Source organism: Pyrus communis, chromosome 16 (assembly GCF_041283825.1).
Source record: "Pyrus communis isolate YQ-2024b chromosome 16, ASM4128382v1, whole genome shotgun sequence".
NCBI classification, from domain to species: domain Eukaryota; kingdom Viridiplantae; phylum Streptophyta; class Magnoliopsida; order Rosales; family Rosaceae; genus Pyrus; species Pyrus communis.
In genome coordinates, this window is record NC_142580.1 from 14,040,935 (window position 1) to 14,059,269 (window position 18,335).

The 18,335-nt window shown below is 37.9% G+C and overlaps 1 protein-coding gene and 2 pseudogenes across 3 annotated transcripts; 2 read left to right on the forward strand and 1 right to left on the reverse strand.

Moving 5' to 3' along the window:
• Positions 1-811: 811 nt before the first annotated feature.
• On the forward strand, positions 812-2,640 carry LOC137731945 (uncharacterized protein At2g34160-like). Its single transcript, XM_068471211.2, has 5 exons — positions 812-1,159; positions 1,853-1,901; positions 2,080-2,142; positions 2,229-2,296; positions 2,410-2,640. Exons 1-5 carry the CDS (start codon positions 872-874, stop codon positions 2,473-2,475), a joined length of 534 nt encoding a protein of 177 aa, XP_068327312.2. The 5' UTR covers positions 812-871; the 3' UTR covers positions 2,476-2,640.
• LOC137732726 (ureidoglycolate hydrolase-like) lies at positions 2,498-6,534 on the reverse strand (annotated as a pseudogene). The gene is made up of 12 exons (XR_015958029.1): positions 6,187-6,534; positions 5,972-6,057; positions 5,535-5,609; positions 5,143-5,271; positions 4,795-4,881; positions 4,466-4,660; positions 4,284-4,386; positions 3,982-4,071; positions 3,765-3,827; positions 3,355-3,596; positions 3,184-3,224; positions 2,498-2,866 (listed from the first exon to the last, which is right to left on the reverse strand). The product of XR_015958029.1 is annotated as an ureidoglycolate hydrolase-like (transcript).
• A 4,512-nt stretch (positions 6,535-11,046) lies between these two features.
• LOC148690023 (DNA repair protein XRCC4-like) lies at positions 11,047-13,463 on the forward strand (annotated as a pseudogene). The gene is made up of 4 exons (XR_015957770.1): positions 11,047-11,367; positions 11,473-11,601; positions 12,341-12,463; positions 12,863-13,463. The product of XR_015957770.1 is annotated as a DNA repair protein XRCC4-like (transcript).
• The last annotated feature ends 4,872 nt before the right edge of the window (positions 13,464-18,335 follow it).

Here is an 18,335-nt window from a genome sequence, read left to right on the forward strand (position 1 = left end):
CTCCATTTGGATTAATAGGGGATAAAGTTCAAGAGAACATATATATTTGCTATAACTATATACATATGCTATGGATTTGTTTGAAAATAATAGCGGAACAAGCATGGCTGTTGCATGGAGAGTTCTAGGTTAGTCTTCCCGGTGTCGCAAAAGGTATCACATTCATAACGAGATGGTATCACGTGGAAACCAACATGTAAATGATCAACCTCTTTGTGGTTGACATTAAACTCATATAATGGTAAAAGGGCACTATGAGGTTTTGTATCCTCAATAGCAATATAATGTTTATCTATTGTTATTCTTCAATTCATTTGATCCGTCAGCCGAACATAAAGAGGAGCATGTAATAAGTAAAAATGGGTGTTTGGATATCACTATCCTATATATATATTGTTCATTATGCATAAGGTTTTAGCAGTAGCTATATTGTTAATTGTGCAGCGGCCAAACTTTGTTCCAAAATAAAATTGAACTTAAAAAGTTCATATGGGCATTACATCTATAAGCCCAAAAATAGGGCTCGGGCAATTTTCAACTTCACGGTCAGTGAAAATGGGCAATTCCAATGAAATGTGTTTTTCTTTTTTGGTCAAAAAAGAAATGTTCGAGGGCAAATCTGTCACAGCGAATTAAGCAGCTGCCTCTCTACTCTGCTACACAACTTGCCTAACCGTATTGTTAGATTCTAACCGCGAGAAGGTCCCAACCAATTACACACTTCCACGCGTCCTTCCTCATTGGACATTGGCATACACATCCCCGCCCTTATAAACCCGTAGCGTATCACACGCGACTCACATTTCTCACAGAGCTTTCCAAACAGATTTTCCCGCCCTTTTACACAGAGAAGAGAGAGCGAGAGATTTCAATGGAGTCGAGTGCGATTGTTGTTGTTGCGGATGGGATTAAGGCTACGGTGACGGTGAACGACAACAAGCCTGTTGTCGTTGCTACTGGCGGTGGTGGCGAGGCCATTGCTACCTGCGGTGTTGGGGAGGCCATTGCTACATGCGGTGTTGGCGAGGCCATTGCTACATGCGACGGTGGGGATGTTGCTACCGCTGAGACTCAGAAGACGAAGAAGCTGAAGAACAAGAATCGGATCCACGTTTCGCACACCAAGCGTCCATTCTTCTTCTACTGCAATCTTGCCAAGGTATGTATACACACACGAAAGGACTACGGAAATGCGTTTACATTTTATCTCGCTTTCTGGGCTGTAATTCGTGTTTGGTTGCCTAGAAAGTAAAAACCCCGGGAAAGAAAATTGATCGTCGTCTGTTCAGGTTTTGGTTCTTTCTTGCACTTTTTTGTTGATTCTTGATCTGATTAACATAGATTCTGTTCATTATTCACTAAAATGTCCTTGCATTTTCTCTATCTTTCTTGGTTATTGCGTGTTTGGTTGCCTAGAAACTGTGGGAAAGAATTTTAATCGACGTTTGTTAGGGTTTTGTTAAATCTTGATATAAATTAACTATGATATGCCCTGAACTGACTCGTTAACTATTTCAGTACTTCAACTAATCTGAACTGTAAATTTGCTAATCTTCTGAGTGAGTACATTTCAGAGATCTCGAACAGAAATTAATTGGTCAGTGATTTAGGTTTTGATACTTTCTTGCGTTGATTTGTTAGATCTTGATCTGATTAACCTAGATTCCATTTCTTATTTGCAATTTGCTATCTCATTAATCTGAATTGGGATTTTCTAATGGAGCTCGAGTGATTCGGTCTGAGATTAATCGGATTCCATCAAATTCTTGCTTGTATTAAGTTTTGATGCATATATTTGGTGGGGTTTGGATGTTTCTAAAGGAGCTTTCTTGAATCTGTTATTCGGTTGCAGAGGTACATCAAGCAGTACAATGCAGTTGAGCTCTCTGCATTGGGAATGGGTACCGACAACTTGTTCGATCTTCCTCCTTTCCGTTTGCATGTATATTTGTTTATGTTATTTTTCCGTCATCGACAATATTGGCTGCAGATTTCTTAGTGTTAATTAGAGCAGCCATGGTTTTAATTTGCATCAAGTTTCAGCATTTTGTTCTAATTTGTGAAAGTTATTTGGTACAGCCATTCCTACTCTGATCACAATTGCTGAGAGTCTCAAGAGCAATGGAGTTGCTGTCGAGAAGAGTAAGTCGATATTTGACTAGTGTTTGATTTCCAGTACTGTTTTGATGAACATAATGGTTCATCCTTTGGCGATAATACTGGAACAGGCATAAGCACCTCTACTGTCGTCTCGAAGCTGGATGGCGAAGACGGACGGATTGTGTTGAAGGCTCAGGTTCGTTATTTTCTTTTGATTTTACTGATCAAAGTTGTTTTTTCATTCACTGCTGGATTTTGTAAATACTCTCTGTTCCGAATCCTAAACTTGTCCCTCTCTCCGTCTCATAGTTGGCGATTTTGCTGGGAAAGGCTGAAGAACTCGAGGAGACCACAGTTCCTGTGGCTGCAGCCTGATGGCATATACGATTCAGCAGAGTTTTGAGTTGAAACTTGGATGATGAGTGATAGCTGGGTAATTCATAAGCATACTAAGGAGTGATAGCTGGGTAATTCATAAGCTTCCTAATGCATGTTTTCTTACATGCCCTTTGATAAATAAATAAATAACAAGGTTTTTGGTATCTCTCTCTCTCTCTCTCTCTCTCTCTCTCTCTCTCTCAAATGAGCGGCGCGCACACAGAAACTACGACACTGTTAGAAAAGTATACCCAAATATGTAAAGTTTACAGGCCAACAACTCCGATGGCTCACTGCAATGACAGCTTCGCAAGGGTCAACGCTAATACCTTCACCCCGTTAGATATATCCTGAATGGATGCATATTCTTCAGGCTTGTGGCTGTAACCTGCAAAACCAAATCCAAATGGATGCATATACTTTATAGCATTCTCGACTGATTCGATCTAGCATACTCTACATGTCTAGCTACTGATTCGATCTCACATTCTCTACGGGTCTAGCTACTGATTCAATCTTTTGTTCGGTTATGCGAGTGAATGTCATTCAATGTCTATAATTACGAATTTCAAATAATTAAAAATGTGTGGCAACGGACATGCTTTGCAACAAAACTAATTATCAGTCTGATTAAGATTATTAATTTCAGCAATAGAACAGTTACTTTAAATGGTTATTTCTAGAAAAAGAGAAAGGAGATTCTACCTTTGTAACATGGAATGAATATCATACCCAGCGGAGAAACTCTGCAAGGATATGAAAATACATTATTAGAATCTATTCATGGCAAAAACGAATAACGGCATGCTCCTCACCGTCTGAATTTCCTCCAATCTAGGGAATCCTTTCTTATAGGGATAAGGTTCTCTCTCTTACCTGGCCATGAACAGTGAATCGTGGTAAGCTCGGCTAATCATGAACTTGTGGGTTAAGTTTAGCTCTTTCGATGAAGCTTCCATCGCCTCAAGTATTGATTTATCAGAAAGTGCTGGCGGATCCTGATTTATGATTTTGAATTCTGATCAGACTGACCACACATTTACTTGCAATACCGATTGCAGATTGATGGATTTTCTCAATCACAATGTTCCGCCGCTCTTCATCAATATCTCTTGTGTCTGCGAAAGGAAAAGGTATAATATACATCAAACCAAATTTTTCTACGACACGTATTAAAAATCCCAAAGACTAATATCCACATGGCCGAGAAAGGATATACGATGATCTTTTCAAACTTACAGTAAAATTGTATTTTGTGCTTGAAAAGTTATTGACAGAAAGCATACCAATTTCCAGATGTGATTTGCTTGGGATGCTGTTGATGGCTCCAGGATGTAGCTCCAGAATACCTTTGTACAAAATGAATTTATTAATATATACCACCGACGTAAATTAAGAACAAAAGCCAACGCGAGAGAGTTAGACCATGTTGAAGAAATTTTGATGGAAGTCAAAGAACTAAACCATAGTCCTGCACGTAGGTGCGAAGGAAACACAACTTACCAACTGTACCGACAATATCAACAGATCCAGATTCTAATGTGTCTCTCAACAGCCAGCACCAATTCTGTAGCTGCCAGTCCAGCATCATTTCTGGTATAATTGATTTATGAAAACAAATATGCATCAATTGGAACTGTGCACAACTTGTGTTCTTAATGCAATGCCGGGAATAAACAGTTTTCTAAAGTTATTGGGAAATATCATGCAGACTTTGCGGGTAGGGAAGAGTTGCATATAATCTTACAACTCTTCAAAAAGAATGTTCGAGTGGTCCTCTTCTTTACAGCCTGCAAACAACTCACCTATTTGGCATTAGGACGGCACCAGCATGGCCTCCATTGCCTTCAAACTCCACCTTTAAACTTGCTGGGGCTGCGATCGCAGTTACAATGCCAATTGATACACCTGGATCAGAAAACATACATTGTTAATACATAAAATATTATGCCTAAAGTCGGGAATATATACGTCAAAAAAGGCGTACCTTCTTCCTCCAAAATGGGGCCTTGCTCAATGTGCAATTCCACAAAACCAGAGTAGCATCCTTTTTTCAAGAACACACTCATCTTCGTGTTTAGTGTAGCCTGCGGATCCTGCAGCATCTAAGAAGGATATATTTTGACCATCAACTGTTGTCTTCAGAGCATTAGCCAGCTCCTCAATCCCAGCCATTAAGCGGCTGCACAATTAAAACAACAACAGACGTCATTGTTGAACTTCACCATCCAGAACCCAAAAAATTAAATGATAAAGACTAAAATGTTTGAAGTAGACAATTAGTGCGTTAAAGTCTGACCAAGTAATGATCCTAACCTTCCCAGGCAGCTGATTCCAAAGCGCGTAGGCTCTTCTGAGGTGAACAAGATAACTCCCAGTGATCGTTTAGGTTTGAACCCCGACCTACCAGAGAGTCAGTAGCATAAACATAAGAGCTTTAAATACACTTCACCTTGGGAAAACCAAAAATGTGAACTTTTGATTAGGATCATTCTGCTATCAATACATCCCAAAGGTTATTAGTAACTGAATATAATTCTCATTTCATAGGATTGGTGCCTCATCCTCGTCTCCTAGAGCTAAATCAAGCGTGCTAAGGCTACTGCTTGACCAAATCAATTAATATTGCAATTTACGGTTCATACCAGGACTAAAGTTGCACACCTTTTTGGTACATTGATGGCTTCTATAGCACCTAGAACACCCACAACGCCATCATACTTTCCCGAGTATGGAATGGCATCAATGTGAGAACCTGTTGCAACTGCAGAAAGATCTGAGTTATAGCCTTCCCTGCAGATAGGAAAGCAAGACAAAAACACGGTCAAAGAAACTTAATAGAAGTATGATATCAAGAGCAGCATATCCCAACTGAATAAGGAGGGAGGACAAAAACCGAGAACTTCCCATCTACTGGGATAAAAGCACTTCGGAGTCAGGGTTTTCCCAAGTTTAACTGATTAAATTGGAAAACCCCAAGTTCATAGCATTACAATATTGAAATGACAAGATCGAATATGAATATAAGTTCAAAGATTAGGACATAGTACACCCACTACCGACCAAAAATGTTACCAACAGCATCCTCTCTAACAGAGAGCCCAGAGAGTCCCATCAAGTTTTTGATGAACCTGCAGTTAAACATTACCCATAAAAACAATATAAAAGAAACGTCAAAGGTTAAATCTCCTCTCAAACATAAACCTTAATACAAGTGCGCGTTGCCATCATCCTCATTCTGTTATTATTTGCCATTCTGATAAATATTCGGAATTTGAATTTACCAAACTCCAATCAAGATTCTCACATTTACTCCAACTCCAACGTATAAACTATAGAAACACATGAATGAGATGCAAAGTGTATGTAGCATATCAATCTATGCAAACAACAACCGCGGTACAGAGCGAAGTATTAGCTACCCAGGAAATCCGAACGGACTTGCTGAAATTAAAGCTTAGTTGGATTGAGACTGACAAGGTGACATTCATACCTACGCGCCAATACATCCTTGTCAGTATACAAGACCCTGGTAACTGATGGGGCAGGTGTATCGGAAATAGTCGAAAGTTCATCAATCTAACAACCGAAAAACTCACAAAATTAGCTCAAATATGAGAAAATCAACAAACCCAAGTAATATGAAACAGTTAAACAAAACCCAATTAGCAGTTATAATACTAATCAAGTTTTGATTGGTTAAAGTACCTGTTTCTGCAGACTTTGAGTGCCAACTGAGAGTGAGGAAAGAGTGGTGTGAGAGGTAGAGTGTGACTCGTGAATTGGGTAGCCAGAGAAATCCTCCATTGTTTTGATTGTTGGGTCTTCATACTCATGAGCTGAGATTGCGGTGAAGGAGCAGAGGAGGAGGAGGAGGAGCACAAGGACTGCAGAGTGAGTGAATTTCAGAGACATGATTTTTTCTGGGGTTTTTGAGAAAATGATGGAATGTGGTGTTATAATTTCAGATGGGATTTTATACCTAGAATTCCATAAGAAACTAAATTATCCATGGACCATGGCTGCTAAATCTGACACTGGTTTGGTTTGGTTTTGTTTTCGTTTAGGACAAGGATTGTCTGCATTTCATGCTCAGTTTGTGTGATCACGGTTAAGTCACGTCAATATTTTATATTATTTTTTTTTAAAGATAATAAGACAAAAATAAATAGTAATATAAAATGTTGACGTGGCTTAATCGTGACCACACAAATAGAAGAACACGAAAAAGCACTGAAAGTGGAAGGGCTGACAAGTCCTTTGGTTTATAGAATAGCAAGCGGTGACAGTGACAAGTGTGGTGTTTATGGAGTGACATCATTTGCTTTTTTACTAGCATCTTTTGATTAATTATTTGCTTTATGATTCAGGGGCTAAAAAGGTGAGTTTAATTGGACAGATAAAATATTAGGATGTTTAAAAAAAAAAAAAAAAAAAAGGTAAATAACAAAAAACAACCTGAATTATTAGACCAGTCACAGTTTTATACCTCATTTTTTAAAAATATCAATGTCATACCTCATCTACGAATTTATTACAATTTTATACCTTCCGTCAGTTGTCTGTCAATTTCTACGTTAAATGCTGACGTGGTTTGAGGTGGGACCCACTTTCTATTAAAAAAATTAATTAATTATTAAAAAATTAAAACAAAAAAAAAACCCAAAAAACCAACCCTTCTTCGATTCTTCCCCGTCCACCTGTGTCCCCCTCAACCTTCCTCCACCACCTCACCGCTGCCTCTCTTCCTCCATCTTCACCGCCCCACTGCTACTTAATCTCTTATCCTGAGCCACCGATGCACTGAACTCGAGCAAACCAGGAAGATCCTTGATGGCGCGCGAAGCCACCTCCCAGATCACCACCGTCTCCTTCTTCAACCCAGACTCGAACTCCTGGAGATCACGGTAGTAGTTCTAGATGACAGACTTGGACATTGTCGCAAATCAGACCTTCGAAGATCCAAGCCCTAGTGCTGTAATTCGAACACGGATTGCAATCCGGTTCCCAATCCGAGTTTGGGTCAAAGTCGTCGTTTTGGGCGTCCGGATGCAGATCGTCAAAGAGAAGGGGGTCATTGGAGAAGACCGACTTGAAGAAATCCATGGGTGCAGATCGTTTTCGATTTTTGTTTAGCAGAACCTTGGGATGGAATTCGGAAGGAAGTGAAGATTTTGGTGTATGATCAGAGGAGATAGGAGATGAGGGTAGAGAGATAAACGAACTGGGGAGACAAAACGATGAGAGAGAGGAGAGAAATGGTGTAGTCGAAGATTGGCTTCGACGGCGAAGTGTATTAAGAGCAGGCAGTGAGGTAAGAGATGAGGGTTAGGTGGGACACAGTGGATCAAAGGTAGGAGGGTGATGGGTGTATAGGAAGGGAAGGGGATCTGGGTGTAGGTTTGGTTTTTTTTTTGGTTTTTTTTTTTTGTTTATTTTTTAATATTTAGTTAATATTTAATTTTTTTTTTAATATTTACTTAATTTTTTAATAGAGAGTGGGTCCCGCCTCAAGCCACTTTAGCATTTAACGAAAGAATTGATAGACAATTGACTGAAGGTATGAAATTGTAATAAATTCGTAGATGATGTATGACATTAACATTTTTTAAAGATGGAATATGAAACTGTGACTGACCCAATAGTTAAGGTAGTTTTGTGTAATTTACCCTAAAAAAAATTAGGTACATGTACTCAAATCAAAGTGCCATTTGTACTTCACATTTTTAGAGGGGAGGATTACAAGATGATATTTTTAACTGCTAATAGTAGTTTTTAGTCGTTTGGTACTATAGTCTAGTGATATTCCTCTTCACTTGTGAGTGAGAGGTTTTAGGTTCGATTCTCGGTATATGCGAATTTAAACCATATTATTATTAGCTCATTGTGAGACTTAGCGCATTCCCCCACTCCTTTAGTAATGTATATGATATCGTTTGTTAAAAAGAAAAACACTTTTTAAGTTTATCATTAATTGCATTAGTATATAGTTAAGTTTTTTTAATAACATTTTAAAGAAAGAAAAAGACTTTACTTCAAAATTTTCGCCTTTAGAGTGAAAATATGAATATAGGAAGTTTGAGATATGTTTTAAACTCATAGTAAACACCATAAACAAAGAGGATCATTTGGGCAACCTTGATTCAATTGGTCCAAATGCAGAACAAAATAAGTAGTCGAAGAACAACTTGGATTAAACATGCGTCTTACTTTACAATCAAAGCTAAGTAAAGCATCAGTAAAAAATTGGCCTTTTAAAATTTAGAAAAAACCCTAAACTTCATCCTCTCTCTTGCCGCCAGCTTTTAGCTTCTGCTTAGGGTTGGTGGCAACCAACTTTTCAAACTTGTTTTCCTCCTCCTCATTCTCTCTCTCTCTTTTTCTTCCTTCGCAACACCTGCGATGGCCCCCTTTCCCATCTGGAATTTGGGAATCTACACACCTTCTTTAGAAGAAGTGGATGGAGCATTGTCTTTGGGCTTTTTGTCTTTCCCCACACCTGCAGTGGCCTTGTTTCTCGTCAAGGAACGGTGGAGCAACCCACCATCTACAGATGTTGTGGATGGAGTACCATCTCTAGGCTAGTTGCCTATGTCTCTGATTTGGGGCCCTGCGCTCAAGATCTTCCAAAACTTTGAATCAAATTCCAAATTTGGTGGATCTCACCTTAACACTTGCTTGCTGCTTCTTTCGTGCTTCTCTCCAGTTAAAGACAACTATATGTTGTCACCCCTACAAAGGTTTGGTATCTCTTTAGAATGATGTTCACACAGCTTGACCTTTTTTGTTACTGCTTGGTTCTGGGCATTTAGTTGCTTGTTGTGTGGTTGGTATCGGTTGAGGACTAGAAATGTGGCGATTGGTATTGGTGTGGTTTCAATGGATCTACAGATTTGGCATTTTTCCTCCGTCGTTGTGACTATGATGGGTTCAAGTTGTGCCCCATGTGGTGGTTTTTCTTAAATTTTTGTCCACTGGTCGTCTTCACCGATTCGGCTGCGTACACAGTTGGCGAAGCTCTGTTTAGGGTTTTTAGGTTTTTTGTGTGGTCACTTTTGGACTTGAGCTTTTGGGCTCCTATGTAATTTTAGCGAATCCTTCTTCAAGTGGCCCTCTATCACAGTAGTGGAGAGGAGTGTTGCTTTTGCACATAGGGATGGGCAACGGTTATGGTGGGCGGGTAACCGCGGTTATTTACCCATAACTGTTTATGCTCATACCCGCATAACCGTTTACCCGTTGGGTAATTGCCTAAACGGTTATACCCATACCCATAACCGTGTATAAACGGTTAACCATACCCATAACCACATATCCATTAAACCGTAACCGTTTAATACCCGTTTATAAACGGTTAACCATACCCATAACCACATACCCATTAAACCGTAACCGTTTAATACCCGTCTACCCATTTATCTTTTTCTTTTTTTACCATTACCCCTTTTTGACCCGTCCACATGTTTTTTAACAACTTGAAAATTTAAAAAAAAAAATTGTCATAATTTTCTTTTTTTTTAACAATTAAACACCGTTATAGGTACATTCATCGTACATTTCCGTATTTTTATTTTTTAAGTCCTTATACCATTCCAATAATTGAAATAATAGTTTAAGGACGATATTTTTAACTGTTACCAATGAAGGTAAATATAATATTTGGTAAGTATTATTGGGTTACAAAAATTGTTTAGAAGACATTTCTGTCAAAGCATTTCTGTCAATTTTATGGTTACCCGCAAGGAATTTAAATTAATTTGGCGAATTCCTTGATGATGAGAATCATCGTTCCTGTAGCAGTTTTATTGAGAGAAGGACCGATGAATTCCATTTATTGGGTGCTAAGTATTGTTGGATCGAGAACATGGTATGTGTTAATTATATATATATATATATATATATATATATAAAATAAATGGGTAAACGGTTACCCATTTATAACCGCGGTTAATACCCATAACCGTTTATTTATCTAAACGTTTACCTATAACCGTAACTGTTTAATTTAAATGGGCGGGTAGCCGCGGTTACCCATAATCAATGGGTATTTGCCCATCCCTACTTGCACCACGGCATGAGATCAAACCTCGCCGACTCCCTAATCTAACAAATCTATCGTTAAAAAAAAAAAGTTTGATTATTTATTTAAGGTTTTTTTATCCAAAATGGTTCCTAAGATTTACATAACTCCTTATTTTGATCCCTGAGATTTGAAATTAATAAAATTGATCACTGAGTTTGTCCACTATCAATCATTTTAGTCATTCTGTGAAAAAATCCATTAAATAAGAATAAAATGACAAAAATACCTCAATATTTGTCAAATCATTTTGGCCTATTGTTTATTAAATTAAGGGTAGTTTTGTCATTTTAATATTTATTTAACATAATTATTCACGGAATAATCAAAATGATTGATAATGGACAATCTCAATAACCATTTGTATTGATTTCAAATTTTAAGGATCAAAAAATTATATAAATATCAGATACCATTTTAGCTTAAAAACCTTTATTTAAAAGAAAAAGCTGCTGACTTTAATCGGTTAAATAGTAAATACAGAGTGATCTAAAGAGGCGGGAATAGTCGAAGACCCAACCCCCCGCGCCCACAACAATGGAGGCCTCGACCCCCAAACACAGCTCGAGCTCCAAGAATCCCAGCAACCCATCTTCGTCAAGGGCACTGGTTCGCCTCCCGCTTCGACCTCTCCATCTCCGATGGCTTAATGCATGGATCTGCTCCGCCTCCGACGACCAGGTCAGCGACGGCGCCGCTCAGTGGGACTAACCGGTCTCCGAGTTCATGGCGCTGGCCGAGCATACTTAGGGTTTCAACACCCGGACTCTGTCTACAGCTTCGCCGACGCAGGCGACGGCTGCAAAAGAGTGATTAAATATTAGAGCTTTTCGTTCATTTAATTTCTTGGGGAAGTATTAGAGTGTTATTTGTAATTAAAGTTGAGATTAGATTGTGTTTGATTGTTTATGCAGCTTTCGTGGACATTTGAGAAGGAAAGGACGAAGCTCTAATGGCGGTGGAAGTGTCAGCCGTCGCCAAACAGTAAGCAAACGACGGCAGCAGTGTTGGATTTTCTCATGGATGCAAATGTTGGGCTAAGTGTAAATTTCTTGCTTTTTTCTTATTTTATCTTATATTTGATACATAGCCGACTCCCCTAGTGACATAAGGCTTTGTTGTTGTTGCAGTGTGTTATATGCTTAGGAAGTGATTTCCGCTCTTTTCTTCCCGTGCACTCCTGTTTATTTCTCTCATTTGAATTGAATAAATCACGAGAGTTAAGGGACCGAAACAAACACGGTGTGCAGAGGAGAAAAAGGGATGTGCGATGTTCACTATGGCTATATATTTTGTGATTGCTGCCAGATATATAAGAACATAAAACCAGGTTAAAATCCACCTAATTTTGACCCCCTATTGGAATTGTTGAAATTTGTTAGAAGTTTAATTGTGATTTAGATTCTTGAAGTATTTTGTGTTTCTGAAGAAACCCAGATGGGTGATCGCACCTGCTATGCTTTAAACTTTAGTCATGAACCTTGTTTTATAAAAGATCATGATTTTGTGTCCGTTTGATGTTACTGATGCATGATCGTGATAACTTTAGGTTTATGGGATAAGACGGTGTTGCATTACACGGAGTCTTTTAGACTTCTAAATTGTTGTTGCTGATTGGTCATGTCTCATGTCGATAATGGAAATCTAACATACCGATTCCTTGTTTTGCTAACTCTTGAGAAGCTGCTAATTGAATTTTCTTCTATTTGTACATACAAATGCATATGAGCGTAAGTATAATGTGTTTCCTAGTCTCATTCATGCTAGTATATGTATGTATAGGAGGAAGTTGTGAGAAAAACTCAATCATTTGAGAGGTTGAAAGTGGAAGCTGAGAAGTGTCTAGCACAGAGTGAGAAGATTACCAATGAGAAGATAGAATTTGAATCCGCTATTTATGCAAAGGTGCACCATACCATACCTCTATGATTTATTCACCAATATTCTCTTTGCGTGCTCAAAACGTTTCTTTATTTTGTAAATGGAGCTTCAAACTTCACCTGTCATATAATACAGTGTTCAGCAGATGATATACCCTTGTGAGAGTTGGATTTTCATATGAAAATTTCCCTGCAGTGGTTGAGAGTCTTGTATTTGATGTCATAGTTTCTCTGATGTTCCTTAGTTTTGAACTAATTAGCATGACCATTCCAAATGCGTTTCAGAATCATAGTTTGATCTTCCGATCACTTTTTGATGCCTTGAGTATTTGGAATTTGGTTGACTTGATAATTTAGTTGAAAAATATCCTTTTGCAGTTCTTTTCCTGAACGTATTGATTGACATTTCTTTAACGTCTTCTAGTTCCTCGGCGTATTGAATTCAAAGAAAGCTAAACTAAGAGAGATTTGAGATAAGCTTTCAAAACAAGAGGTTGCTGGAAAACTACCAGAAGAAGAGGAAGTGAGTTCAGACCAAACTGAACCTTATGTCAGGGGTGATGAGAACAGCGAGGAAGAACCTTTCAAAGATCTTCCAGCTACCTCCAAGGATGTTCCGACGACTAGATCTCAAGGTTGAGGTCGAAAGAGGGGAACGCACAAGTAGTGTATCACTTGTCGGTTCTGAATTTCAGCATGTGCTTATGCCAATACAGGTTTCCATGATCATCCTTTAAGTTTGTTTCTTCATATATAGTTTGCATGTATTGTAGATTTCCTTTTTACTATTATTGAGATCTTCAGAGGAATACACACTTTTGCAACTTCTATCAAGATCGTTTTGGTTCATAACTGTTCTAAGTTTCGGAAACATGGCTGAACCACAAATTGGTTCATCCGGTCTGGTTCGGGGTTTTAGGCCAGTTTTCTTTGTTGTGCTTCAAAGTTTCAAACCCATTTCAACTGCACTCACCAAAATCTAGAAAATTTAGAATGTTGAATTGAATAATACTACAATTCTTTCATGTGCTTCATGGGATTTGCCTGCATACCTAACAATTCCTCTCTAAGGAAATTAGGCAGTGATTCAAGAGTTGCATCACATTGTGCACCCTGCAAAAGTACTAGGTTCAAATCCGTTGTAACGCAATTTTTACAACAAACCAACTACAACATCAAAACCTTATCTCATTAAATGAGGTCGGCTATTTGAATCCTAAAACGCCACTGTGCTCGGTTTTGTGCATAGTCTTTTGTTAGATGTGTACTCCAAATCTTATCTTAGAGTCATTTCCAAGTCTTCCTAGGTTTTTCGCTACCCCTTTGTCCTTGAGCCTCTGTCTCGTAACCACATCTTCCAACCAAAACGTCTATAGATCTTCGTTTCACATGTCCAAACCACATTAGCCATTTTCTCTGATCTTATCTTCAATTTCTGCTACTCCTACTTTACCTTGGATATCCTCATGTTAATCATGTCCTTTTTCATGTGCCACACATTCAACGAAGCATTCCCATCCCCGCTACACTCATCATGTACGTGTTGATGCTTGACCGTCCAATATTCCGTGCCTTAAAATATTAATGGCTTCATTGCCGTCCTATAAAATTTCACCTTCAACTTCAAATCTTCTGTTGAAAAGTCTAGTGGGTAATGAATGCCCACATAGAAACTGAAGACATTGGGTAGTTTTTCAATGCCCATAAAATTAATCTTGACTTGGGAGGTGAAGGAAGTTATATTGTCAAAGATGTGTGCTTGGAGTTGCTCTATAAATAGAGCACTCCGTATGCTTTCAATATTGAGCAGAAAAATAAAGAGAGGAAGAGGAGAGGAGAGAATACATAGAGTTATCTTTGTACTCCTATTATTCCAAATTATAATGAAAGCATCACTGCTGCCTGAGGACGTACTCCAGTCACACTGATTGTAGATGAACCTCGTAAATTTTGTGTCTTATTTTATTTATTTCACTGCACACACACCGTCGATTTTACAACACGTTATCAACACGAGAAGCTCTCATATCAGTGGAAAGCACAACGCCATAAATCCGGTGAAGCACTATCCAACTCTCACCTCTGTCATCTAAAATCTCACAGAATAAAAGGTATGTCCATTTTTCGTCTCTCCCACTGCGCCAGAAGCACCCCACCAAATTCCGGTGAGAATTGAAATTTACGACCTGAAGTCGTCACGAGATGAGAAAACTCGTACTTGACAACTGGTTTCCAGAGATCTAGAAGAATATCATCAGACTTGGAAACCCAGATCACGTTGTTTTCGACGGATCTTGAGAACTCCCATGAATACTTTGTTGTTTGAGATGGTGATGACAATAATGAATCCACACAGGCCTCCCTCTCTTGTGCATTCGTCAACCCCACTGTCATCTGTCTCTGTAGGGAGGTTCTTGCTTAACGATGCCATGTTCCCTGGGTCATGCAAGAACAACGCTAGTCTCTAGTAGACTTTTGGATTGAATTGAATTTGGACAACCTCCATAACTACCCAGCTGGTCTTGTGTTTCGAGACTGGCAGAGACAGAGAAGGAAGAAAAATAATAGAAAAGGGGAATTGATGGAATGATAAAGCACATGTGAAAAAGAAAAAAAGGGATGTTGACTGCAACATAAGATAAGAAAAATAAATATATATAAAAAGGATTTGAATGGTGCATGACACCATTTAGTCAACATAATATAAATGGTTTCTGTTGGTGCATGGCACCATACTACAGAAATAAGAAAATAAACAATAATAAGGTTTGAATAAGTGCTAACAAAAAGAAAGAAAAATAATAAAAAGAGGTATGATACTTCTTGTTATTTATGTGAATTGGTGTTGATTTAAAACCCTTTCACAAGTTCTATTTACTTTAAAGCAATTTATTTATCATGGACGGTTTTACCGTCTAATGCTTTAAGTTTTGATTTATGTGAATGATGCTGAATTAAAGCCCTTGTCACAAGCTTTATTTACTTAAATGCAATTTATTCATTATGGCTGGAATTACCGCCTATTGCTTTAATTTATTTATTGTACTTTTTTTTTTTGTTACGATGAGTACAAACTGGACCGGAAGTTCTTTGATCAGATCAGAACCTGCAGTTTCTTGATACTCATCATATAAAAATGATTGGACCTGAAATTCCATCATGCAAAAAGATCGGGCATGAAGTCCCTAGATCCTCAAGATCAGGACATAAAGTTCCTTGATGAGTACCTTAAGTTTGAAGAGCCAAAGTGCCTCAACTTAATTGCAATAAAAGTCATAAGAGACTCAGTCTACAGACTATTAAATAAGGACCAGAAATTCCTCATATCCATACTCAAAATGGTTTAGCAAAAACATTTATTAAGCGGATGAAATTGATTACCCGCGTTCTGCTGATGAAAATGAAATTGCCAAGTTTCTACATTGGACATGTCATTTTACATGATGCATTATTAATTTGGTTAAGACCTGTTGACAACCATCAATATTTCTCAGTACAACTCGTGTTTGGGAACCAGCCAAACATTATAGATTTACGAGTTTTTGTTTGTTTTATCCATGTGCCTATTGCACTGCCACAACATACTGAAATGAAGCATCATTGCGGATTAGGCATTGATATTGAACATCATCTATCATTCAATATTTAAAACCCTTGACTGGGGATATATTTATCGCGTGGTTTGCGGACTGTCATTTTGATAAGACAATTTTCCCGCCGTTAGGAGGAGAAAATAATTTCGTTTCAGAAGAACGATGAGCAAATATCATTCCAGAAGAATGATGAGAAAAAACCGTTCAAGAAGAACGAAGAGAATTTGTCTTATTTTGATTCATGAAGCAATCAATATACAAACGAAGTGGGAATAATTGAATGATGCAACGATATGCCAATCAAATGCTAGATGCATTTAATGATAAAACGAAAGTGATAAAATCACATATTCTTGCTGCAAATGTGCCTACAAGAATTAATGTCCCTGTTGGACAAAATAATATGGCAGCAAATGATTTATCTGTTACACGCCTGAAGTGTGGCAGACCCTCAAACTCAAAAGGTTTAGTCCTTCAAAAGAAGAAGAATATGACACTACTAAAACTATTGCATTCCCGAAGCATAACTGTCGCTTGCCAGACGCATGACAGTTGCCGCAAGGATACTTGTCCCCAAAAGGTCAATCTGCAGACATGAGAATGTTGATGTCTCATGCATGAAGCATGATAGACGTATAGGTTCCAATGACTCAACTCCCGAAGTGGAGATTAAAATCCAAGCTCTATAATGCTAAAAAAGAGGTTATGATCCGCATTATCTAAATTATGATTATCCTGGAAGAGATAGTGTAATGCCCTTAAAGAGGCAATGAATATCCCAAAAAGAAATGAAAAGCTTTTATGCATGCGCATGCACATGAGAATATGAGATCACAGATTGATGATAACCAATGGTAATTTTGGTTTTTACAATTAGCTACTAAATTCATCAATGAACTGTGGTGATATTGAGTTCCGTTCTTTTTCCATCAACAAAATTATGGGCCAAAATGGATAAAGGCAAATCCATTACAATTTTGTAAGAACGTGGAAAAATAGACTTATATACTTGGATATAATACAAATAGCCAAAAATGTTGAACCTAGAAGGTTACATATGGCCATTTGTAATATCTTGAAATACATTCACATGATATGACACATGGTTGTAAAGGAGTTCATATGAATAGAGAATTATATACGAAGGGTTATGAGTCGCCCACATCATATCTCCATAAGTAAATCTCTCAAATATACATGGAAGCGAATTGTTCTGTATAAATTTTAAAGGAAAATGTGTAATGAAGTGTAGAAAATCCATGAAGGATTCAAATTGCTTGAAGTAAGCCCCGGAAGGGTAAAACATAAAATATATACTCAATACCAATGGATGATATAAATTGCTTTAGTGAGTATTTTCGTTATGGTATTGTTGCACCATACTAAAAGCTCTTGCAAGAGTTGATGATATTAAATTGGGACTCCTGAAAAGTCAGGAAAGATTATAAAGTGTTGAGAGAAATATTTTCTCGAACTGCAGAATCAAACAATATGCCAACACGAATCTTATCCATGATTTTATGATATTAAAGAATCATATGGATTGAAGATCATGAGTTGAAACTCAAATGATTTAGACACTAAGAATGATCATTTATCTTCGCGAGGGTAAAGATAAATTGATATTTGGTCCAGAAGTACATCTTAGTGAAATATATGCTTTATTGTATTTAACACAATACACTGAATGAAATAAAGCTTATATATTAATATCTCCAAGAAATTACATACACATGAGTTAAAACAAACAAATAAAAGGGAACATTCACAAAGGTTGCTCATGTGAAGCCTCAGTACTCGGAAGTACCTCAGAAGGGGAAGACACTAGAAGTTGATTATTTGGAGTCTCAATACTTGGTGGAACTCCAGACAGCTAAGACAATGGATGTCTTTGGAATAAAGACTCGAAAACCCCCCCATTGTCATTTTGAGTCCGACCTTCGGATTCCAGTAGCTGGTCGAGCTTTCTTTTCATGCTCGTAGAGTAATTATTTGCAAGCATGTGTAACACTATATTCTCATGTTTGAGCCCTCTAATATCTTGTTTAAGACTTGCCACCTCAGCCATTAATGATTTAACTTGGTGAGTTCGAGTAAGTAGGCGTTGACCCATATTGACTACAGAGTCTGCACATTGAACACTGAAAGCCAATGAGTCTTGAACGGCTGCCTCATTAGATCGGTTTGAAAAGATTCTGTTATCTTTTGGAGTGAGAAGATTCCTGGCTACCACTGTAGTGGTTATGTTATTCTTCATCACAGAGTCCTCAACCGTAAGAGGACCATTAGAAGATGAGAAGGACG

What these genes read in the sequence shown, in the direction of transcription:
- LOC137731945 (XM_068471211.2), top strand. Translation starts at nt 872, where the DNA reads ATGGAGTCGAGTGCGATTGTTGTTGTTGCGGATGGGATTAAGGCTACG. An exon ending in TCTACTGCAATCTTGCCAAG is followed by an intron (nt 1,160 to 1,852) that starts GTATGTATACAC and finishes ATTCGGTTGCAG; the next exon opens with AGGTACATCAAGCAGTACAA. An exon ending in TGGAGTTGCTGTCGAGAAGA is followed by an intron (nt 2,143 to 2,228) that starts GTAAGTCGATAT and finishes ATACTGGAACAG; the next exon opens with GCATAAGCACCTCTACTGTC.